The 24,773-nt window shown below is 48.8% G+C and overlaps 1 protein-coding gene across 14 annotated transcripts in view; it reads right to left on the bottom strand.

Moving 5' to 3' along the window:
* Positions 1-582: 582 nt before the first annotated feature.
* The window catches only part of LOC112264093 (nuclear receptor corepressor 2), a 122,979-nt gene continuing 98,788 nt past the window's right edge, over positions 583-24,773 (bottom strand). For 8 of the 14 annotated variants that reach the window (XM_042331618.1, XM_042331621.1, XM_042331625.1 and 5 more), the window contains 28 exons: positions 23,414-23,828; positions 19,476-19,599; positions 17,717-17,966; positions 17,026-17,073; positions 16,524-16,691; positions 16,127-16,263; positions 15,865-16,015; positions 15,633-15,740; positions 15,378-15,481; positions 13,710-13,860; positions 12,748-12,891; positions 12,555-12,632; positions 12,138-12,382; positions 11,684-12,038; positions 11,303-11,542; positions 10,887-11,138; positions 10,616-10,759; positions 10,257-10,511; positions 9,897-10,074; positions 9,263-9,735; positions 7,180-7,319; positions 6,821-7,020; positions 6,521-6,643; positions 6,214-6,356; positions 6,058-6,111; positions 5,137-5,349; positions 4,693-4,869; positions 583-3,879 (listed from right to left, as the gene is read on the bottom strand). In XM_042331618.1, coding sequence (XP_042187552.1) covers positions 3,701-3,879; positions 4,693-4,869; positions 5,137-5,349; positions 6,058-6,111; positions 6,214-6,356; positions 6,521-6,643; positions 6,821-7,020; positions 7,180-7,319; positions 9,263-9,735; positions 9,897-10,074; positions 10,257-10,511; positions 10,616-10,759; positions 10,887-11,138; positions 11,303-11,542; positions 11,684-12,038; positions 12,138-12,382; positions 12,555-12,632; positions 12,748-12,891; positions 13,710-13,860; positions 15,378-15,481; positions 15,633-15,740; positions 15,865-16,015; positions 16,127-16,263; positions 16,524-16,691; positions 17,026-17,073; positions 17,717-17,966; positions 19,476-19,599; positions 23,414-23,828 — 5,249 coding nt within the window. In that variant the 3' untranslated portion in view covers positions 583-3,700. The remainder of the gene's footprint in view (positions 3,880-4,692; positions 4,870-5,136; positions 5,350-6,057; positions 6,112-6,213; positions 6,357-6,520; positions 6,644-6,820; positions 7,021-7,179; positions 7,320-9,262; positions 9,736-9,896; positions 10,075-10,256; positions 10,512-10,615; positions 10,760-10,886; positions 11,139-11,302; positions 11,543-11,683; positions 12,039-12,137; positions 12,383-12,554; positions 12,633-12,747; positions 12,892-13,709; positions 13,861-15,377; positions 15,482-15,632; positions 15,741-15,864; positions 16,016-16,126; positions 16,264-16,523; positions 16,692-17,025; positions 17,074-17,716; positions 17,967-19,475; positions 19,600-23,413; positions 23,829-24,773) is intronic. The other 6 variants (XM_042331629.1, XM_042331622.1, XM_042331631.1 and 3 more) reach the window with 6 other exon arrangements.

Below are 24,773 nucleotides of genomic sequence, written 5' to 3'. Positions count from 1 at the left end.
CACTGGAGTGAAAGATGTGCAGATGATGATGTGCAAGTAGAGATACTGGAGTGCAAAAGAGCAAAAAGTTCAATAACAATATGGGGCTGAGATAGTTGGGTGTGCTATTTACAGATTGTCTGTGTACAGGTACAGTGATCGGTAAACTGGCCGGCTGCCATGCAGTAGCAATTGAGCCTGGGAACGAGGTTACTGTGATCATAGTTCCTGTTTCCCCTAAGATAGCCGTCTGCGTCATCTATAGTCTAATGCTTTTACTTTCGTTTTAAAAGGTAGACTCAGCAAAAATCACTTTGCCATGAGCAGCACCGCAGATCATTGAGATGAGCGAGATGGAAGATGTTGCTCTCACACACCCTACGCATGTGCAAGGGTTCACTTCACGTGGTAGACAGGGCACTAAAACAGCGGAGGAGTGTCGCGCTTCAACACTCTTGGTCAATTTCTGCAACAACTAACTACGCAGTTTACTTTCTGCATCTACGTCATATCCCTGAGTCTACCTCTATTAAATAGGCTATTCAATGGGATATACATTTAACACTGTAATACATGACAGTCAAAGTACACAAAAAGACAGCATAAGTTTCAATGGCAATAAGCTTTTATTTAAACATTAAGGCAGTGTTTTTTTAATTTTCATTGTTACACTGCTATCCACAAAGCTTGCTGGTGGGCATGTAGAATTAAACAGTGCGAATAGTTTTTCTGTAAATACCAACCTTGCAGCAAGCCACATAAATATTTACATCTTTTCAGTTCTATATACAATCCTTGCTATTATACAGTGGGTTATAATAATAAAAAAAGAAATCATTATGCACAATATGGTTGAACATTTGTCAATGCCATCTCTCCCGCCCACCCTTGTACAATACAGGGATCGCATCGGCCATTTGACTAATTCGTTTATCGTTCGTCTTGAATGATTATTTTCATTACCAATGAAAGGCTAACTTCTAGCACGGAGAGTGACATGACAGTAATCAAAGCAAGCAGTGTAAAGAACAAACAGAAACCAGAGGGGAAACACATCAATCCTTAAAATACACATCAGTACATTTCAAACGGATTCTTCTAGTTTCCTCTGCTATTTATTTAGCTAACATGTAGATATGGTTCTGTCTTCCTATCATGTCAAAATGTACTGTCACTTTGCTCTCCCAACGACCTCATGAATAGTAAATTGATATACAAGTAGAGAGGCCGAAACTGTTTTATTGGGCCCAGTTAAAAACGTCTAATTTGACCTCCACCTTGACTGACTAGATGTAAAACATGACCAGTTGAGGTAGCCAGGGTAGGAAGCGTTACATTATCAAGTGAAGATGAAGGGGGAGGAGAGCGCAGGCAGTCCAACAACTGTTACACATGTTCATGACTAACAAGTCTCCATCATGACTAACTCAACCCGCTCCCAACTAGTGGACCGGACAGGACAACACACCGCAGTCGCCCTCAACAACAGTCACACTGAGAATAGCTGTGCGTCTCTTGCTTCAACACTCAATTACAAGCCATGAACACTGTCATATACCACATCAACAACAAAGAGATGGCCTTTAAAAATGGGTACAAATTTAAAATCACACATGGTAAATGAACACCAACTGTTGGACTTTTAAACCTCCTCTGAATCAGGATCATGACTGAATGTGTGACAGTTAAGAGCTAAGGCTGTGACAGATTTAGAAGAAAAAAAATCAAAAGGGGGACGTTTCATCTGCTCTTGGTTTCAACATTTCCCTGCATCTACACGTATAACCCTGGCATGAAGAAAAATGATAGGAAAAAATGAAAAAGAAAATTGTGCGTCACTTCGTAACTTCAGTACTGTATTATGTCAAATAAATGGCACTTAACACTAGAAATATCTTATAACTGTACAAAATCAGGTCTCGATAAGAAGGTGCATCTGGCCTGGCGTTAGGCAGAGCTCCTCTTCCTCTAGACAGTAAAAAATCAGAGGTCAGACTGTCACAACAGGCAGCCCCTAGAGACATTAGGAGTTCCCTCCAAGAGACAGGCTTCCAGCAGGCCAGCTGGGGCTCACACTACAGCCACAGCCAGCACCGCCATGGACCAAGAGGCATAGAAACATTGATGGCTTTCATTTGTCACCTCTTTAATGCAAGCAAATTCCAACTCTGATGCTGAGAAATTTGCCCTAAAGCAGCTTTAAGGTTGGTCTCCACCCACTCAAAGCGGACTAGGTAATGTTTCACTAGAACTGTGATTGTCGCTGGAGTTTGGGAGCACTAAAGCATGTTGGTGGCAAGACCAAATGAAAGAGATGTTAAAGGAGGACGCCTCCACAGTAGGACTCTACACTCGTCTTCTCCAGTCCATTCTCGCCTGCCCGAAACAGATTCCTAAAAATGCCGTTGTGAACAAATTGACAACTAAGTGCTTAACATCCAAAAACATTCTCAACAAACACAGATGTGGTTGATATAAAAACAGTGAGAAAGTGTCACTTGTCTCTTCGTGCCGTCCATCACACCCACAGACCGCTCTCTCTATTGGATGTCTGGAGACCATAATGCCACCACCGTTCTCCAGTAACGTTTCAAATGTATGATGACATCAGCAATGGACAGCATGTATACCCTGTAAACCCCCGAAGATAGATCATTGAAAATAAGAGAAACTGACACCATCAAAACATTCACGATCAAAAGTACTAAAGGTCTCAGCTCACTTTCAAACACAGGACTGGACTGACTGGATTTAAAAAGGAGAAAATAAAATAAAGACATTGTTTTCCTGTGTTGGTTTTCTCCTCCTGTCCATCATCTGATGCATTCTAACAGTAGTAGAAATGCACAGGCCGTCTGAACTCAGTGTCCACAGTACTGTACAATAGATGGCATGCCTGGCTACATGCCTGTCCGCCTGCCCTCCGCACAGTGAAATGACCCAGTGTAGGAAGACCACTTCCCTAGCAGACCTTTCCAAACAGAACTCTGTGTGGTTCACACCCTGTCCAAGGGGTCACTGGCGCAGAGCGAGAGAGACAGACAGAGAGAGAGAGAGAGAGAGAGAGAGACAGACACTTCTGTGCTGATGCATGTCCACTATGGTTGGGTTTGCTGGTCAGAGGAGGCAGCAGGCTTCTCCAAGCTGAAGATCCAGGTTGAATCCCTGTTTAGAGCCCTGACATGGCCGAACAGAGCAGGCTTCCGGTACAAGCAGAGGACACATCCATCCTTGACCAGGGGCAAGTGAATCACTCCGCGGACCAAATGAAAACACATGAGCATCAGATTATGGGGCCGTACCAAGTCCCTTCCACAGACCGTAGAAGACACTAGAACAGTATACAAACAAGCGCATGAGTTGATGTGTCCGTATCAATAAGGCCAGTAAGAGGGGGGAAAATGAAGTAAAAAAAACAAGTGATTTGTCCTTTAGAGTAGTCCTGGAGTGACTGCATACACTGAAACACTAACACACGGAGCAGCAGTGTTTCAGCACACCCCCATCGGTGCTTGTGATCGTCAGTCAGCTGTGTGAGATGGGAGGCCCAGAGGTCAGGTCCTGTCGTACTCCCTTGCTGGGTGGAGATGGAGCTGTAGAGTGGAATGGTGTGTGTGTGTGTGTGTGTGTGTGTGTGTGTGTGTGTGTGTCACGTGTGTGCCTGCAGCAGCAGTGGAGGTGGTTAGTTGGCGGGTGCTGTTCTGTTCCATGGCAGGGTCTCTCACTCACTGTCAGACAGGGTCTCATACTGAGAACACAGCAGGGGCTTGGGCTCCTCCTCCCAGGACCGGCCCTGGCCCTGAGCCCCTATCTGTCCAGAGGGGGTAGGAGAGGGGTTTGACACCGGCATGCCACTTGGGAAACGCATGGTCAGGGGGTTACACGGGAAGGGTGTTGCGCCTGCAAGTGGAAGAACAGCAACAATAAATCCTTGAGTACTGACCATGATGCCATAGGCAGCAGAATACGGTTTAAAGGTGATGGGTTTCCTGTCTTTGATACAGTTGAATATGAGCAGTGAGAGATGAGATGTTGATAGAAGGTGAGAGGTGCAGTGAGATATTGAGATGTTGATAGAGGTGAGGGGCAGTGAGAGATGAGAGGCAGTGAGAGATGAGATGTTGATAGAGGTGAGGTGCAGTGAGATATGAGATGTTGATAGAAGGTGAGAGGTGCAGTGAGATATTGAGATGTTGATAGAAGGTGAGAGGTGCAGTGAGATATTGAGATGTTGATAGAAGGTGAGAGGTGCAGTGAGATATAAGATGTTGAAAGAAGGTGAGAGGTGCAGTGAGATATTGAGATGTTGATAGAAGGTGTGAGGTGCAGTGAGATATAAGATGTTGAAAGAAGGTGAGAGGTGCAGTGAGATATTGAGATGTTGATAGAAGGTGAGAGGTGCAGTGAGATATAAGATGTTGATAGAAGGTGAGAGGTGCAGTGAGATATGAGATGTTGATAGAAGGTGAGAGGTGCAGTGAGATATAAGATGTTGATAGAAGGTGAGAGGTGCAGTGAGATATTGAGATGTTGATAGAAGGTGAGAGGTGCAGTGAGATATTGAGATGTTGATAGAAGGTGAGAGGTGCAGTGAGATATAAGATGTTGATAGAAGGTGAGAGGTGCAGTGAGATATAAGATGTTGATAGAGGTGAGAGGGGCAGTGACAGATCAGATGTTGATAGAGGTGAGGGGCATCGGGGGCCGCAGTACCTGTGGAGGAGGGCCGGTCCTCCCAGACACGGTTGGTGACGGGCGTGCGGCGGTTGGCATCCCCCTCAGAGTGGACAGAGGACACAGAGGAGGGTCTCTCCCCCCCTGACAGGCCCGGCCCGGGGGATTTGGCCTTCCGCCCGTTAGAACGCCCGCTGCCCTTTGGTTTCCCCCCACCTACACAAAAAGAAACAGAAAACACAACGCAGCCCTGTGGTTTAGTGGCCAGTTCTATTCACATTTATCTACCATACATCTGAAGTTAAAATTGTGAGAAACTAGTCTGAAATAATTAATAATTCACTTGATTTGTTACACATACAGTACTGTTTCATAATGGAAATACTGAGCCCTCTGAACACCAGTACATACAATCCACCCAACAGCCCTGCGACTTGGATTGGAGGCTTATGACAGAGGGAGATTTACGAGGTAATATCACACCTTGCAGTGAGTAAGAGTCCTCCGTCCGTCCATCAGCTGGGAGCATAGCGGCAGGCACACTGGCAACCATGGGGTTAATAGCATTGGAGGAGGGAGGGCGCTCCTCGGCCTGTTCATCATACTTTCCCATCAGGGCCTTTCTGATAATGGCCTCCAGCCCTATGGTGTTACCGGACACCTCGGGAGCCGGGTGGCTGCGGATACTCACAGGTCCTGAGAGGCAGGAAGTGGCAGGGGGAAGTTAGAGAGGGCATTGAGTAGCGGGAGAGAGAGCGAAAGAGAAACATGGATAGAGGATATGGTAAAATAGAAGACACATGGAAAAGGGCCAACATGAGAACGGAGGAGTAAGGGAGAGAAAAGGACGACAGGGACAAGAGAAAGCAAGAAAAGGGAGTGAGAGAAAGAGAGTGGAACAGCAGAGAGGGGAAGAAAAATCCAGTCAGCACATCCTCAGAGAGAGATGGAGAGACATGTTGGTTTGTGCTGACGCAGCTTTCAGTCTGTCAGTGGGCATTATGTAGGTTATGAGCCTCCAGAGAATAGCCACAGGAGAGAGAGGTGATGGACTCTAAATAACATCCAGCATGTAGCTCCTGCCCTCTCCAGTCTCCTGTGAGTAGCCATGCTGATGCACATGCTCTGGAGCCGCAGCCAAAAGCCTAGCTGTGTCAGCTAGGGGCTCATCAGGGGAACCTGGCCGTATGTATACCAACTGGAGGAGAACCTCTCTGCTGTACCATGCTGATCTATACCACAACAGAGTCACATAAACAGAACATCTCGCTAACAGTCTACCATGCCTAAATCACAGAAAAACTACTACTCTAAGCACATTATACAACATTGTGGTTGAGAGTAACAATAATCCACCACTCCCCACTAAATCCCACGATCATTTCTAGAAATGCTGTATCTTACCTGCAGTGGTAGAGGCAGGCATGTTGAAAATCTCTGTTCCTGGCTGACCAGGATCTGGATGTGGAAACAGTATATTTAGAGCATAGTCTCTCTGTCTATGACTACAGTATCAACAGTACCAATGCTGTATGCTGTCACTGTGGTGGTGGGACTCACTGAAGTCGGCGTCACTGCCGACCACGGTCATCTTCTTGATCATCTCCTGTTTCTTGGACTTGACGATGGCCGAAGTGCTCTCAGTGAGCTTGCTGAAGAAGGCTGGGGGCTGGGAGGTGCTGGGAGGGGAGCGAGAGCCCATGCTGTGGGGAGATGAACACATCTAGTTAGCGTCCGGAGAACTACTGTACTACTGCTTCCTACACTACGGCTATTTCCCTCCTTTATTTATTTTTATTTTTTACCAAGAGTAGTCTAGAGAATGATTTCTATCTGTGTGAGGAAGGGAGGTAGGGTGAAACCTTACCCCTGCTCGTTGGGGTAGGAGGCCCCTTGTGTCTCTGGCTCAGACATGGCTCCGGCAGGGGACACGGGCTCAATGCCGTCTGTAGACATATTGACAGGTGACACCTTGGGCTGAGGAGGGGACCTGGGAACACACACACACACACTAATGAGCCACTGTGGTCTGGCTGATTATGCAGTCATCTATACAATATTCAATATCATTTAATGTCAGTAATATTTCGGTATCTGCATTTCCACATAGGGTTAAACGTAGTACTTAACATACTGTGCCATATACAGTATAAAGTCTGGGCAGTACCTGTCTCGGGCACGATCCCCGCCGGTTCCCTCTGGAGTGTAGCGAGGCCCCTGGCTGGGCTCCTGGGAGGCAGGTGGGGCCTGGGGGGCGCTGGGGGGCCGGGTCAGGTCCAGGACAGAGTTGCTATGGTAAGACTGCTGCATAGGGACCTGCTGCTGGGCCTGCTGGCTCTGCCGGGTGTAGTCCTTGGTGATCACCTCCTGTTCTCCACACACACATCACAGATACAGGTCAGACACAGCATCTCTCCTTCCGTCCTGTCTGCTTCTCATTCCTACAGACTTTAAGAAGAACTGTATGGTAAATGTAACAGTGATATGATATGTAAAATATATTCCTGTAGTTGTGTGGGGGCTTACACTGATGTGCTGGGCCAGGGTGACCACCCTCTGGCTGCCTTTGACCAGGGGGGACTGGGGCTGCTGGCCCGGGGACAGCCTCTCCTCAGAGGGAGGCCGGTACAGACCGTGCTGCTCCATGGGCATCATCTTCTGTTGAACTGAGGGGACAGGACAATACACACAGGGTGGTGCCCACAGCGCACACACACACACACATTAAGCAGCACCACCATGTAGACACAGAGGGGACAAAGAAGGTGAAAATTCAGTTTTCTGGGTCAGTTTGAAGAGGCAGCTTACAGGAAGTCTCTAACTACAGTGTATTAGTATTCCCTGTTTCTAAAGATGAAAACTGACGAGAGCTTGTTGTAAAATGATAGAAAATATATATATTTGTTTGTTTATTCTAAGTCCATTATGTGCACAGCATATGGTGTGCTCGATAAACATTGCATAAGTGACACATCTGCTGTGCATAAGAGCTCAACGATAGGTTTCCTGCTGCAGAAATCCTCAAAGTGTTGTCAGCCAGTGGCGTTGGATGTGTCAAGCTACTTCAGAACACTACGGACTTATTTATATACTGAACTCTCCTCAAAGGAGAGAAGCATAAATCACTCAATCAAGCTTAGCAGTGACATAAAATGGCAACTCAATACTAGGAAGGTGTTCTTAATGTTTTGTACACTCGGTGTGTGTGTGTATGATTATGTATATGTGTGTATGATTATATATGTGTGTGTATGATTATATATATATGTGTGTATGATTATGATATATATATATATATATATACACACACACATACCTCTCACAGCATGTTATACCACAACACTCATCTGGCCTCGACATGCACACACTTTCCCTATAGGCATGTCATAAATATTGATGTGGCACATAGCTTTACAAATGGAAAAACAAGAAAACAATATTGCATTTATAATGATGGAAAAGCCGCATTGAGCGGTTTGCATGTGGAAAAATCAGAATAAATTACAGTGAGGCGTAATAAGGACATGCAGAGATTTGGGGGCCAGAAGCTTGCAGCACCCCCCCTCCCCCAGGATCTTTTTATGGGTCTCTCCACCACCCGTTACGCCCTCTCCCTGCCCCCCACCTCCACCCCACTCCAGAGGATGATCAACGCTGTCTGGAGCCCCGGGGAGGCTGTCTGTCTGTCTGGTGGCTGGTGGGGCGTTATTCTCGTGATGCATCCTGGCAGGCTCACCTGACCGTTTCCTACTACATTTCACACTGGTTTATATTGACACCGACTGACACACACAACCTAAGCTTTCTCTTTAGTCATTTAGGTAATCTAGCTAGCAATATTTTCACCTTATTTCTGGAACATTTTGTGAGGTGAATATCTGTAAGGAAGGTGTCATTACTAACTATAAATCAAATACTTACAGAATTACTATACTCATCATAAACCTTCTCCTAACATTACATTGATAGATTGATAACAAGGCTACTTTATTTAGTTTTTAACATGGAACGCTTGAATACTACAGGTGAACTAAGATTGCAATATGAGAGGGGAGGGGTGCCACATGGTAACGACAGCCACATCCTCGATGAAAAGGAAATTAAAATAAGCAGCAATGAATGTTATGCTGAAATCTTCCAACCACTGAGCCATCTATGAATGATACCTTAAAAGGGCATCTAGGATCTCTCTCTCCAAGGAAATACCAATTGGGTTCTTTGTACCATTTCTACCATAATAAATGGTCAACACATAGGTCTTTTAATAAAAACATATAGTCATTGAATAATTTGATTTATCCAGCTCGTAAGCTGCTTTCATCTCCTTAATATTATGTCTATGTAAGCTCCAGTTTAGACTGTTTCTTCTTCTCAATGTCAAAACGTGTTAAATAATAATTAGATGGTCACGTTTGGATATATTTTTTTTTATAGTTCTCTACGTTACACAAAAAAATAGCATAGCGTAGAAAAGAACACAAAAAAATAAATGTCAAAAATAATTTGGACTGATTTGATAATGCCCAACCACCACAGCGTGCAATAGGCCACAGACGGTCGAGGGGAGGGTCTGGGTGATGAGGGGACCCTGGGATCCAGAGCGTCTTACCATCACTGGCGCTGTTGGCCACGAGCGAGCCCGTCTCTGGCATCCCCGTTTCACAAGAAATTTGACGCATGATAATGGCGTTTATGAAGTTGGCCGCAGTCATGGTGGTCTTACCGAGTGATCGGAGCTCTTGTTCCTGAATGGACATCGGTTTGTTTTGAGTCTTTTCCCTACTAGGTGTGCCACTTTCTCCGCGGCCAGCAGCGTTATCCGACTGGGGGGGCAGCAGGTGAGGGGGTCGCCCTGAGTGGTGAGAGGCTGAAGAGCCCTGGGGGTAGGGGCTGGGGTAACCCCCTTGGTTAGGGCTGGCCAGCTTGGGGTCAGATTTGCTGGAGGATATAGAGGGCCCATGTTGGTCTTGGGTGTGTTTGGGAAGGCCTCCCCTACTCTTGCCCCCATCCCGGCTCATTTCCTTAGAGTCCATGCTTTGATGGTAGGCGTAGCCTGGGTAGCGATTTGAGCCTGGCATGGACCTGTGAGAGGAAAACAAAATCACTAAAACAGTCAGTAAACATGCCAACCACAGATGAACCTCCACCACAGTCTGCACATCTTATTTAGAAGGCACCTGCAGTAGGAGATACTTTGCCATTTATCCAACCATGTATGTCATGCATGTCACCAAGCAGGTTACCTTAGCACAGAGGGGTTGTTGTGGTCGCTGACAGGCAGACTCTTGCCCCCAGTGTTGTGCAGGACGCTGGGCCTCTGCTGGACACTGTCCTGGGTGCGAGGGGACACCGGGGAGTGCTGGTGGCCATAGCCAGAGTGGGAGGACGGCCTGACACTACCACCTGAGCTGTGCTCTGTGCCTGAGGGAGGGAGGGTACAGATATATTACACACAGCACAGAGCTCATACCATCTCATAGAACAACAGCATAGACATCCAACACAGACCATGTGCAGTAAATGTACTACTATCATGGTAATAACATAATAGTGTAATAATTGAATAGCAGACAGACAGTGATTGGGTCGATATCTTTACACACCTGGTCTCCAGATGGGTGCGTGTTCCACGTTGCCATGAGAGATCCCCTTTTCTCTGTCCCTGTCCCGCTCTCTCTCCCGCTCTCTGTCTCTGTCCCGTTGTCTCTCGCGATCCCTCTCCCTCTCTCTCTCCTGTTCCCTGTCCCTCTCGCGGTCTCTCTCCCGCTCCCTCTCGCGGTCTCTCTCCCGGTCTCTCTCTCGCTCGCGGTCAGCAGAGGATGGTGTGCCATGCTGCTTGCTCATGTGTTGGGGCCCAACTACACAGCACAGGAGAGACACAAACAAAACACAGATGAGTCCGTCACACAGCATCACATTTAAAAACACAGAACGCTGGCTGGTGTAGAGTCCAGTCCAGTACCTGGTGAGATGGGAGAGGAGGTGTATGGCTGGCTAGGGAAGGCTCCAGGGATGTAGGTGATGCGGTCCATGGGGGAGCCGGAAGACCCTGCAGAGGGAGGGACCAGGACAGGTAAGTGTGGCACCTGAGACAGATCGATGATCCCTGGGAACAAGAAGAAAGAACAACACTAGTCAAAACTACAGACTGCGCTACACTACACTGGTCCAGCTAGGCTACTTTTTGTGTGTGTGTGTGTGTGTGTTTGCACCATGACCAGAGTGAGGCTCACCGCGCGGGGCAGCAGAGTAGGGCAGTTGGAGGGGCTGGTCCCGTGGTGAGAGCCCCCTCAGCAGGTCTGAGCGCTGGGCAGCCATGGCGGCGGCTGCAGGCCACTGGTGCATCTGCTGGGAGGTGATGTAGTCGTTGAGCAGCGTCTGGCGGTTCTCCAGGGCCGCCGTGTCAGGGAAGCCCCGGATCAGGTAGGGGTAGGGGTGAGGGTAGCCAGGGTTAGGGGCCAGGTGACGAGGCAGGTAGTAGGCTGCTAAATGAGGAGGAAGACAAAGAGACCATATAAAGCCATATAGTCACGTACACCCTCCCCCCCAAACCACACCCCTCCAACAGACAGAAAGAGCAGTTATTGAAGGAGCTCCTACGTAGAACTGTAGAGTGGACACGAGAAGGGTCCAATCGTGTACTATGTACCTGGGTCGATGGGGATGCCCTGACGCAGGGCAGCAGGGTCAAAGGCCAGGGGGATCTGACCTCGGTACACGTCAGCCCCCAGACCCTGCAGCAGACGCTCGTATGACGCCAGGGATGCCTGTTGTTGGGCCTGTTGTTGGGCCTGCTGCTCGGCAACGCCCGACAGCGATGACTTGCCGGAGCTCATCTCCCTAGGGGTGGGTGTGGACTTGCGCTCCTGAGGCTGATTCTTATTGGAGCCTGGACCACACAGAGGAGAGAGAAGGATGCTTCAGAACACAAACACGGTGGGCTTCACATGAGCTCTTTTCATTTCAACCATGCGTCACAATCAGACAGGTTCTACGACAGTGCACAGTCCGGTGTCGGTGTGGGACATACCTTCATGCTGCCGCTGGCCTGATTCTCTGGACAGCGGGGATCCTCTGTGAGAAGGCCCAGTGTAGGGAGCCCTCATGCCACCCTTGTGTTCCTCGTAGCCAACGGGGCTGTGGTGGGCCTTGCCACCCTGATCGCCCCCCATGGCCAGAGGCGAGGAGCGAGCCATGGAGCTGGCCGTGCTGACCACAGCGCTGGGCCGACCCTTAGGACCTTCCTCGTAGCGGCCCCGCTGCTCAGGCCCCCGCATCTCCAGGTGAGGGGGCATGCCGTAGTGGGAGCGCGGGGAGCTGGCGATGATGGAACGAACGTCATGCCCCTTCCTTAAGCCACCCTGCTCCTGCTTCATTGGAGCACCCTGAAAAAAAGGAAACACTGAATATCTCTACCAACAGGGACTTGTCTTGCTTTTATTTCCCTGAGGCACAGTGCATCTACAGTGTGGCGTTCCACTCACCTGTGCTATGATGCCATCTTTGCCAGCCTTGGCCATCATCATGCCTTCGGGCATCTGTCGGAGCTCCTCTCTGGGAATGAGGTGGATGGATCGGCCCCCCTCCTTCACGGTGGGCACCATGCCGTCTCGGCCCTTCATGGGGTCAGCCATCTGGCTAGGCCCTCGGGGCGGGGAGCCCTCTCTCTTCATCTGCTTGGGCTCTCGCCTCATGTAGCCATCCTGGGGTTCCAGGTGACGGGGGATACCTGGGGGGGAAGAGGAGGAGGAACACAAATGCACAGGAGTTCAAATTTGAAGTCAGACTGGAACTTTATTGACAATTAACTTCTCTTGAGCGATTGTTCAACTAGGCGATGCAGTGATTGTACAACAACCCTGATGCAGTGACTGGGATAACACAGTGTATGGAATAATTACCCTGTGAAATGGAACCACGGATGTGGTGGGTCGGGTGTGGGCTGTCTCTCTCATGGGGCATGGCTCTACCCATCAGACCTGAAATATGTGCGGGAGTGAAGAAAGAGTAGCATTTTTTTCATCCTTGTAGGACTCTAGGTCTATGTAAAGTACATGCTAGAGCTCTTAGAGGGTAGCGGACTCCTCAACTTACCCTCACAGTTGGCTGCAGACAGAGAGTCCCTCATGGGCAGCCCCCTGGAGATCCCTCCCTCCATGACATCATAGGGGCGCTTCAGCCCCAAGATCTCCCCAGGCTGGCCCCGGCCATCTTCTTTAGGGTTCTGAGAGGGTAGGCCTGAGGAGAACACGCCACAAACAACAGTCAACAGGGCATTGAGAGGTGGTTTTAACTCTTCAAGACTAAAGGCGATGCCTCTGTTCCTGTTGTTACAGTGTGTAAAAAGTTTGGGGCCACTTAGAAATGTCTCTAACCAGAATAGAAAGAGGAGTGGGAGGCCCCGGTGCACAACTGAGCAAGAAGACAAGTACATTAGTGTGTCTAGTTTGAGAAACAGACACCTCACAAGTCCTGAACTGGCAGCTTCATAAAATAGTACCTGCAAAACACCAAACTAGACACTCTAATGTACTTGTCCTCTTGCTCAGTTGTGCACCGGGGCCTCCCACTCCTCTTTCTATTCTGGTTAGAGACAGTTTGCGCTGTTCTGTGAAAGGAGTAGTGTTGTACGAGATCTTAAGTTTCTTGGCAATTTCTCGTCTAAAGGACCGTTTTATTGCTTCTTTAATCAGAACAACCAATTTCAGCTGTGCTAACAATTGCAAAAGGGTTTTCTAATGATCAATTAGCCTTTTACAATGATCAACATGGATTAGCTAAGATAACGTGCCATTGGAACACAGGAGTGATGGTTGCTGATAATGGGCCTCTGTACTCCTATGTAGATATACCATTAAAAAAAAAGTGTCCATTTCCAGCTACAATAGTCATTTACAACATTAACATTATCTACACTGTATTTCTGATCAATTTGATGTTATTTTAATGGACAAAACATGTGCTTTTCTTTCAAAAACAAGGACATTAAGTGACCCCAAACTTTTGAACGGTAGTGTAAGTGTAGTAGCACGGTGTTTCTAGGTTAGAGAACTGACGGTCATAGGTGAGGATGTGTCCGCTGATGCCCTCATAGACCACATGTCCTTTGGACAGGGCCTCGTCCCGCTCCCTCTCTGCCCTGCTGGGATTGTCTTCCGTGATCAGACGGGTTATGGTCCCCTTGTACAGAACGTCAGCCGGGGTGCCCTGTGGAGGGAGGGACAAACGCAGAGGAGCACAACAGCCAATCACCCCACAAGATACAGCAGATGTCAGTTTAACTCTTTCATTGCTCGTTGTTGTAAGATGCATATTTGTCCTGAATGTTCTTTGTTTATTGTGACGATGATTAAGATCATACGGATCATTTATCGTTCACTGATGCCAATCGGAGAATTGTGTGGCAATTGTTGTTATGCGCGTGGATGTCACGTTATGATTCAACGACGACAGAGCTTTTTGTCCTGACTGCTGCTGCAACAGAGCCCGCACGCTAAACAAATTGAATTGCTCACTACTATACCAGAGGCAGCCTAGTCACATAAGAACACAATTTGTGTCTCAGACAATAACCCCCACACACACTCTGCAGTGCCAACACCAGGTGACAGAATGGCAGCAGCGGGTTTGGTCAGGGCTATGTCAAGAGTCATGTCTCTGGCACACTTTCAGTGCGAGTCAGATTTGCGCCATGGCTAGTGGGGGTTTACGTAAGCCTGCTGGGAGGCTGAGAGAGAGAGAGAGCGCGCGCACAGGCCTGCCCCCCCCCGCCAAACACCTTTCATGAACTAACACTTTTCTACCCACCCTTACTAGCGCTGACTTTTGCTCCTTTATTGAGGGAAAATGTACTTACTATGACTGTGATGTGGGTGTCCCTCCTAGCTGCCTTAAAATAAATGCACTAATTGTACATCGCTCTGCTTAATGACTAAAATGTACGTCAAATGATATTCGAGGGGGTGGGGGATAGTGCCATCAGAAGCCAGACCACAAGTGGAGGGTTGGGGGGGGGGTTGGGCTCGTCTCACAGGATCGAGTGGCCTTGACAGACACAAACACCCTTCCTATCTCCCCTATCTACCCTCAGCATCCAATGTCATCAAGGGAGATGCGAGAGACCTACGCACCCGATGCCGCAAAGCTTATCTGTACACACACACACACACCTCATTGACAGATAGGCTTTCACTCTGGTTAGCAGTCAGCTAGACAAACAAAGGAGCCGCCGTGCGACATCCCCAACCACTCTGATTATATACGAACTCTCACCTTTCCCTCAGTTATCTATCTGGGCACATATAATCTCATCCCATTTCCAGGCCAGTTGGCTGAGGGAGTTATTACATCAGGCTGAAGACCGTGCGTATCAGTGACGGGGCTTAGCGAGTGGAGAGAGTAAACAGATAAATCAAGTAGGGAACAGACATGGTACAGTGTGTACCTGTTGCTAGGGCGACAGGGAGCATTCAGAGCCACGGTTATGTCACACCAGTCAGGATCAGCAGTGAGATCCTGCCTGCCTGTTGCCACAGCCTTTACCCAGGCTAACTTTCCAGCCTGGGCTCATGACCTCTCAACACGCCTGTGTCGTTGTCCTCGTTTCATTTGGAGACGTACAATAAACAGCCCGGTGACAATTTTAGGCCAAAGCTGTTAGTCATGGTAATAAGTACGGCCCAGTTAGCAGAAGCACAGCGTTGAGGTCAGTGTGTTGCTCTTACCTGGGTGATGGAGCCTCCTCGGTAGGAGATGGGGGAGTCCTGGTGAACTCTGGTCCCAGGGATGCCCTTCGTGATGCTGCCCCCCTGCACCGCTGGCATGGACCCTGCAAATTCAACACATCCAGGAGAACAAAGTCAGGGCTTTACACTGACATGGAGGTCTGTTTATGCCCCAATAACAGAGCAGAGAATCCGTATGAGCAGAGAACAGTGTACCGACAGATGGGTGTGTAGTGTATCTAGCTGTGAACTCACCACGTCCAGCGTTGGCGTCGTGGGGCGCCCCCTGCGTGGACAGGTTCTCTGCCTGGGAGGACGAGCACCGCGGGGACAGCTGCTCCTGCTTCACCACAGGGTAGGGACCTGGTGTGTGCGAGTCAGAGGGGTACAGTGTGAGATGAGAGCAGAGAGGAGAGTGTGTCAGTGCAGAAAGCCCAGGACACCCAAACGGAGAATTGAAGGTTAGGACAAGAAGAGGGCAACTCACCAGCAAACCAAGGCTGGGAATGCTGCACCCACTCCAGACACTTGGACTCACCCACTTTCCTCTGATCCATCCAGGACAAACCCATCTGTGCAGGGGGCATCTTCCCATGGTCCATCCCGTGAGCCGGGCTATGAAGCTGCACTGGGGTTCCCTGTGAACCACACAGCAACAACAGTGAGCATAGTGCATGGCAACACTCCATTCACTTCCCCCAATCTGAATGGGTGCTACGGTTCTCTGGAGAAACGTTAGTGTACTGTACCTGTGTAATAGACCCCCCTGGCTTGTTGGAGGAGATGAGAGGGGGTGGCTCTGGCATGTGGAGGGGGCGCACCGCTGCCAACCTGATGCCATCCTGCTGCAGACCAGGGGGTCCAGAGTGGCCAACCTGCTGGAAAGCTGAGATCACAGACAGATACTTTTATATGGATACAAATATAGACAGGGCAGGATTTGATAGGAAATAATAAGTATAAGGAGATTGGCTAAGGATAGCGCAAAGCAAGGGGACATAACAGTGAAATGGGAGCTGGCACCTGAACTACAGAGGATGAGGGCCTGATGATGCTGCCCTGAGGACAACAAATTCAACAAACATTTCCCAACAAAGTACGGTATGGGAGCCCTTGTGGTTAGAGAGGGCTTGTAGTGGGACTCACATGAGTTATAGTGGAGCAGGTGTTGATCGTGGCTGAGCTTGGCCATGTCTCGAGGGGACATTGGGTAGGGGGACATGACAGGCCGGCCCAGGGTAGTGGCCCTCAGGTCCTCTGGCCCCACCGCCTGCTTCTTAGGGTCTCCGTGAGGAGAGAAGGCCCGGGACTTATCTGTAAGACGGGACACACAAACACACACTCAGCAACTAGCCAATACTGGCCCTTACCAACACTGTCTGGAAGCCGAGAGCCATCCCTTGGCCAGCACTAGCTTGTTATGCTCCTCCTTATCATCATCATAGCAAGGAGCGCAGCCAGCCACACAGCAACGCTGCTCCACACAGCCATCCCTTGTGTTTAGAGTACAAACACACTGCCAAACCCATTGCTAGTGTTTAGTGTACACACACACAGTCAAACCCCGCTAAGGAAGTGAATTTAGCTAGGCGTGTGTTGGCCGAAGGGGTATGAGTTAGGGATAGAGCAGGGCGGGGTGTGAACCTACGTAATCCGTGAAGTAGAGTCTGCAGCCACCTCTCGTTGCCTTCCAGCTCTGCAGGGACACAGACATACTGCAGCTGATCACATACCCGGTACTCACATCATCACACTCATACATACACTCACACATGTCCATGTGACTCGAATCCCTACACACACAGGCTACCTCCTCAGTTTACTGTATTGCGACTCACACCCCCTTGCCACTGGGCTTTGTTTACTCCAGGGTTCATAACAATAGGAGATCCTCCGTAGTTACATAGGCCTTGGTCCCGGGTTACCTCGGCTTCTTTAAGGGCCCCAGATGGAAACTCTTCAGTTCATCTTGTGTCAACATCTTCTAAATAAGACCAGGTCTAGACAGGTCTAGCAATTAACATGGAGCACAACTCTCAAAGGATATCCAAGACTGAACTCAACAACCCGACACAGATGCCGCTGCACGGGGATACCAAAGATCAATACCAGCACAACACCAAACAGTGTAGAACTGACATAATCCCCCTCAAATCAGCACATAGCCTAATAATCTAGAACCAAGGGAGTTGGGTTTAGACTGAGCAGAAGGATGAGAGGAGCTGAAAAGAGAGAGAGCGAGAGCGAGAGAGAGAGAGAGAGAGAGAGAGAGAGAGAGAGAGAGAGAGAGAGAGAGAGAGAGAGAGAGAGAGAGAGAGAGAGAGAGCTGGTGTTCGTACCGTCCTTGTCGCTGGTGGAGGGGCTGCGTGGGCGGACACGGGGGCTGCTGATGTTGTGGGGGTCTCTGTCTCCCTGCGCTGGGTAAGGGTGCTGTTTGCTGGGCTGACCTGCATGCTGCTGCTGCTTGGCCTCCTGGGAGGACTCTCCGTGGGCCATGGTGATCTGCTGCTGGTAGAGAGCCAGGGCATGGGGGGGCAGCACGGCCTTACCAACCCCACCCCGCGGGCCACCCTCCGGGATCTGGGGCATCTGCATAAACAGTAGAGAGAGGCACCGTGAGTAGCTGATACACATACAAACACTAACCGTACACACATCCAGTGACCCTGTACCTCTTATTGTTTTCCTTAATGTCTGGCATCTTGTTCCTCCTCTGGGTCAATCTATCCCATCTGCTCCAGATGGCCTGCTTATCTAATACAAATATGTCTTTATCATTTTACCCACCATGTTGTTATCTGTGGAAGCAGCAGTATTGTCATTACAGGAGGGCTGGCCTTAATACTACTGACAGGGGTAGAATGACCAGGCTGGACTTATCTAAGGATTTATATGTGACTGTATACCAGGTCGGACTTATCTAAGGATTTATATGTGACTGTTTACCAGGTCGGACTTATCTAAGGATTTATATGTGACTGTTTACCAGGTCGGACTTATCTAAGGATTTATATGTGACTGTTTACCAGGTCGGACTTATCTAAGGATTTATATGTGACTGTTTACCAGGTCGGACTTATCTAAGGATTTATATGTGACTGTTTACCAGGTTGGACTTATCTAAGGATTTATATGTGACTGTTTACCAGGTTGGACTTATCTAAGGATTTATATGTGACTGTTTACCAGGTTCGACTTACAGTTGAAGTCAGCAAAGGACCTTGTGAAGATGCTGGAGGAAACAGGTACAAAAGTATCTATATCCACAGTAAAACGAGTCCTATATCGACATAACCTGAAAGGCCTCTCAGCAAGGAGGAAGCCATTGCTCCAAAACCGCCATAAAAAAAGCCAGACTACGGTTTGCAACTGCACATGGGGACAAAGGTCGTACGTACTCTTTGGAGAAATTGAAGTAACATCTCAAGACATCAGTCAGGAAGTTAAAGCTTGGTCGCAAATGGGTCAATGACCCCAAGCATACTTCCAAAGCGGTGGCAAAATGGCTTAAGGAAAACAAAGTCAAGGTATTAGAGTGGCCATCACAAAGCTCTGACCTCAATCCTATAGAACATTTGGGCAGAACTGAAAAAGCGTGTGTGAGCAAGGAGGCCTACAAACCTGACTCAGTTACACCAGCTCTGTCAGGAGGAATGGGCCAAAATTCACCCAACTTATTGTGAGGAGCTTGTGGAAGGCTACCCAAAACGTTTGACCCAAGTTTACAATTTAAAGGTAATGCTACCAAATACTAATGGAGTGTACGTAAACTTCTGACCCACTGGGAATGTGATGAAAGAAATAAAAGCTGAAATAAATAATTCTCTCTACTATTATTCATTCTTAAAATAAAGTGGTGATCCTAACTGACCTAAGACAGGGAATTTTTACTAGGAATAAATGTCAGGAATTGCAAAAAACTTCCAACTTCAATTGTATATGTGACTGTATGCCAGACTGGACTTATAAATCCTTAGTTAAGTGACTGTATACCAGGCTGGCTCTCATATGCTCTCCAAGGATGGAGAAGACTAAGATACAGGTTGCAGGGCCTGGCAACAGTGTGTAAAGAGATGGAGGTTAAGTGGTAAGACTCACAATAGGGGGGATGGCCGCAGCCCTCTGTTTGAGCTGCTTCAGGTCCATGGGCTTCTGCAGGGGGGAGGAGATGACCCCATCATGAGCATAGTTTAGAAGGCTGGGCCGGTTTGGGGACGTCATCCTGGAGAGAGAAATAAAAAAGGAGGGAATGAAGAGGAAGGAACAAGAGAGAGCGAAGGGGAGGGAGGAGAGAAAGAGAGAAAAGGGGAGCAAAAGTGTGAAAGAAAGCGAGAAAAAGAGTGGAGTGTGAGAGAGAATGAGAGAGAGAGAGTAAGAGCAAGAGAGAGAGAGCACGAGAGAGAGCGCGAGAGAAAGCGCATGCCAGAGAGCACACGTGAGAAAGCGAGCACTCGCGAGAGAGAGCAAGCGCTCGAGTCAGAGCACGAGCCAGAGCCCACAGGAGAGATCGAGCCAGAGCTCACGCAAGAGAGCGAGAGCAAAAGAATGAGGGAGGTAACTAGAACACACTTTCTCATTCAGTAGCCTGCCAATGGATGTACCACACATTCCTTAATATGGCCATAGCCGGGCTTCTCTTATTTACTTTTCCCATAAACACGGATTGACCCTGAGCAGAACCTCGCACTATGAAAACACAAAGAGAGCAGAGGGTCTGACTGCTTTTCCATCCCACGAGCCCAACCACCCATCCCCTACTCACAGATACACACATAAAAACACACACAGATGCTCCGGAACACCCACACACCCAATGAGAGAAACTGGGGCGCACACACACACTCCCTCCCATTGTTTGCTTTGGCACAGAGGGCAACGTTCCCCTAGGCTCTGCCAATACATGCAGTCTGCTGTCATGGAAAAATCTGAACAAATACTCTGCGGGACGAATCCCCACTTCTGTCGGCCCACATCTTTGACACACACACACACACATTGCGTCTGCAGGCAGGCACGCACACACAAACATCTTAGAACTTGGACTATAAACCGAAAAATATCAACACCGACCCAACCGGCCATTTAGAGGACATTTTACTGATATTGATAATGATAATAAATTGCCTAAACAAATCTGTGAATATAGGCAATTGCTAACAGGACAATTGAGCTACAGCATTCAAAGCAGTAGTAGTGGTTTTAAGGGTAATACACTGAACAAAAATATAAACGCAACATGTGAAGTGTTGGTCCCATTTTTCATGAGCTGAAATAAAAGATGCCAGAAATGCTCCATATGCACAAAAAGCTTACTTCTCTCAAATGTTGTGCACAAATTTGTTCACATCCCTGTTAGTGAGCATTTGTCCTTTGCCAAGATAATCCATCTACAGATGTGGCATATCAAGAAGCTGATTCAATAGCATGATCATTACACAGGTGAACCTTGTGCTGCACACTGCCCTATCCCATCTGGACAAGAGGAATACCTATGCAAGAATGCTGTTAATTGAATCTAGCTCAGCATTCAACACCATAGTACCCTCCAAGCTCATCGTTAAGCTCTGAGCCCCGCCCTGTGCAAGTGGTGAAGGTAGGAAACAACACCTCTACATCAGCCCACATGGATGCGTCCTCAGCCCCTTCCTGTACTCCCTGGCCACGCATGACTCCAACTCAATCATCAAGCTTGCAGACGACGCAACAGTTGTAGGCCTGATTATCAACAATGACAATACAAGAGGAGGTGAGGGCCCTGGGAGTGTGGTGCCAGGAAAATAACCTCTCACTCAACATCAACAAAAGGAGATGATCGTGGACTTCAGTAAAAAGCAGAGGGAGCACCCCCCTATCCACAGAACCGCAGTGGAGAAGGTGGAAAGCTTAAAGTTCCTCGGCGTACATATAACTTCCAAACTGAAATGGTCCACCCACACATACAGTGTGGTGAAGAATGTACAACAGCGCCTCTTCAACCTCAGGAGGCTGAAGAAATTTGGCTTGGCACCTAAAACTTTTACAAATGCACCATCGAGAGCATCCTGTCGGGCTGTGCCACCGGTACGGCAACTGCACCGCCCACAACCGTAGGGCTCTCCAGAGGGTGGTGCGGTCTGCCCAACGCATCACTGCAGGCAAGGTACCTGCCCTCCAGAACACCTACAGCACCCGATGTCACAGGAAGGCCAAAAAGATCATCAAGGACAACAACCACCTTAGCCACTGCCTGTTCACCCCGCTATCATCCAGAAGGCGAGGTCAGTACAGGTGCATCAAAGCTGGGACTGAGAGACTGAAAAACAGCTGTTATCTCAAGGACATCAGACTGTTAAATAACCATTACTAGCACAGCCTCTAATGTGCTAGTAATGGTTATTTAACAGTCTGATGTCCTTGAGATCAAAGCTGTTTTTCAGTCTCTTATATACATAGACTTGAAATCACTGGCCACTTTAATAGTGTTAACATATTTTGCATTACTCATCTCATATGTATACACTGTACTCTATACTATCTACTGTATCTTAGTCTATGCCGCTCTGACATTGCTCGTCCAAATATGTATATATTCTTAAATCCATTCCTTTACTTTAGAATGTGTGTATTGTTAGATATTACTGCACTGTTGGAGCTAGAAACACAGCATTTTGCTACACCCGCAATAACATCTGCTAAACACATGTATGTGACAAATAAAATTTGATTTAATTCATTTATTTCTATTGACTTTATATGAACTGCAACTCAGTGAAATCTTTGATATTGTTGCATGTTGCGTTTATATTTTTGGTCAGTACATTAAAAAGTAACTATGGTGCACTTTGTTAAAAACTTAGCGTTCAATTTATGGTTATCGTGATAGCTCAGATTATTTAGCAGGACAGGGAATGTTGTCCATATCACCTAGCTCTAGTACATATGCACACACCCACAAAGGCCTTAGGAGTTAATGGTTGATGATAGTTGTAGAGTATTGCCACAAATTGCCTGACAACTAAGGGCCTGCAACCACTTTACCCAGCCCGAGCCCTTCACCTGCAACCACTCCACCCAGCCCCGAACCCTTCACCTGCAACCCCTCCACCCAGCCCGAGCCCTCACCTGCAACCCCTCCACCCAGCCCGAGCCCTTCACCTGCAACCCCTCCACCCAGCCCCGAGCCCTTCACCTGCAACCACTCCACCCAGCCCCGAACCCTTCACCTGCAACCCCTCCACCCAGCCCTTCACCTGCAACCCCTCCACCCAGCCCGAGCCCTTCACCTGCAACCCCTCCACCCAGCCCGAGCCCTTCACCTGCAACCCCTCCACCCAGCCCTTCACCTGAAACCCCTCCACCCAGCCCTTCACCTGCAACCCCTCCACCCAGCCCTTCACCTGCAACCCCTCCACCCAGCCCTTCACCTGCAACCCCTCCACCCAGCCCTTCACCTGCAACCCCTCCACCCAGCCCTCCACCTGCAACCCCTCCACCCAGCCAGCCCTTCACCTGCAACCCCTCCACCCAGCCCAACCCTCCACCTGCAACCCCTCCACCCAGCCTGAGCCCTTCACCTGGAACTCCACCCAGCCCAAGCCCTTCACCTGCAACCCTCCACCCAGCCCAGCCCTTCACCTGGAACCCCTCCACCCAGCCCTTCACCTGCAACCCCTCCACCCAGCCCTTCACCTGCAACCCCTCCACCCAGCCCTTCACCTGCAACCCCTCCACCCAGCCCTTCACCTGCAACCCCTCCACCCAGCCCTTCACCTGCAACCCCTCCACCCAGCCCTTCACCTGCAACCCCTCCACCCAGCCCTTCACCTGCAACCCCTCCACCCAGCCCTTCACCTGCAACCCCTCCACCAAGCCCTTCACCTGCAACCCCTCCACCCAGCCCTTCACCTGCAACCCCTCCACCCAGCCCCGAACCCTTCACCTGCAAGCCCTCCACCCAGCCCCGAACCCTCCACCTGCAACTCCTCTACCCAGCCCTGAGCCCCCACCTGCAACCCCTCTACCCAGCCCTGAGCCCCCACCCAGACCTAAGCCCCTACCTGTTCTTCTCGGTGTTCTCTGACTCCTCCACCTCATCAGCGCTGCAGGTGGCGCTAGAGTCACTGTCTGCATGGGAGCCAGTCTTGGGCTCGTGGTCCCTCTTGGAGCTCTTGGAGGAGCTCTTGCTCTCCTCTGCCTCTGCAGTGGGGGGCTTTCTGTCTCCGTCTGTGGATTCACTGGGTAGCTCCCTGCAACCCTCCCCTGCTTCAGTCTTCACCTCCTGCTTGATGGCCTTGTCCCCATCTCCTGGGGGCTTTTCATCTCCTCCCTGGACCATGTGGGAGCCTGAGGCCTCCTTGTCCCCAGGTTTGGAGCCAGCCTTGGCCCTACCGCCACCCTCCTCTTTAGCCTTGCTGTCCTCAGAGGAACGCGGAGAGGGCAGGCTCTCTGTGTCTGAGCTGTTGTTAGCCCCACCTGATACAGGAGAGAGAGGAGAGTGAGATAGAGAGTGAGATAGAGAGTGAGCACGTGAGAGACAAAGGGAAGACCGCATATATTATATGGGCTGTCTGGCTAGGTAGTAACCTACAGTAAATCCTGTTATATCCTCTTGTCCTCTTTCACTCCCATCCCTCTCCCCCTCTCTTGTGCCCCTTCTTTCTCTGAAACCAGATTTATAAAGTGCCACTTTTACACCTAATCGGGTTTCACTGTACAATGAGGGAGAACACAAAACCCAATTGTGATGAAGGAAATCCCCTGAGGCTTCCCAGCTCTATTATGGTAACAGACTATTGGTGATTGTGTATCAACAAACTACTACTGTACATTATTCCCAGGGTCCGATAATGTTCTCCATGGTTACTAGAATGACGAGGCATAACAGTCTTGTGAATTCGGTCTAAAGTGAGTCGACGGTCCGTTATCAACCCGGTATTTAAATGAGTTGACCAGAAATATGAGCAATCAACAGAAAATCCAACAGAAAATTCTAGAATTTACACCAAAAAAACCCTCAAATTTTGCTTGGTAGACCGCTTCTGTAAATGTTTGCTACAGAGCAAACAACTACTTAAATAATTGATCTAATGTCTTAGCTATATGTTTCTCATTCCCATACGCCCACGTGGTCAGTCTGTCTTTCTATTCTCACATCCAACTCCATGTTCAACACACACATTCTTGTGATGCTGTTAAAAGTCCTTGTTACACTACATTCAGCATTCTAAATCAAGAAAACACTGCCATCACATGATATCACCATAAAGATATTACCTTCAAATTGATTGAAAATGGTTTCATAAACTAGTCTTAAAGTGTACATGGCTGCTTTCTGAACAGTGAGTGATTGTGAGTTTGAGTATTGTGACAGTGCTTTAAGACTGTTGGTATACTGACAATGGGGTCCCTTGTCCTCTA

Source organism: Oncorhynchus tshawytscha, linkage group LG12 (assembly GCF_018296145.1).
Source record: "Oncorhynchus tshawytscha isolate Ot180627B linkage group LG12, Otsh_v2.0, whole genome shotgun sequence".
NCBI classification, from domain to species: Eukaryota; Metazoa; Chordata; class Actinopteri; order Salmoniformes; family Salmonidae; genus Oncorhynchus; species Oncorhynchus tshawytscha.
This window is presented reverse-complemented; position numbering and strand designations above follow the sequence as displayed.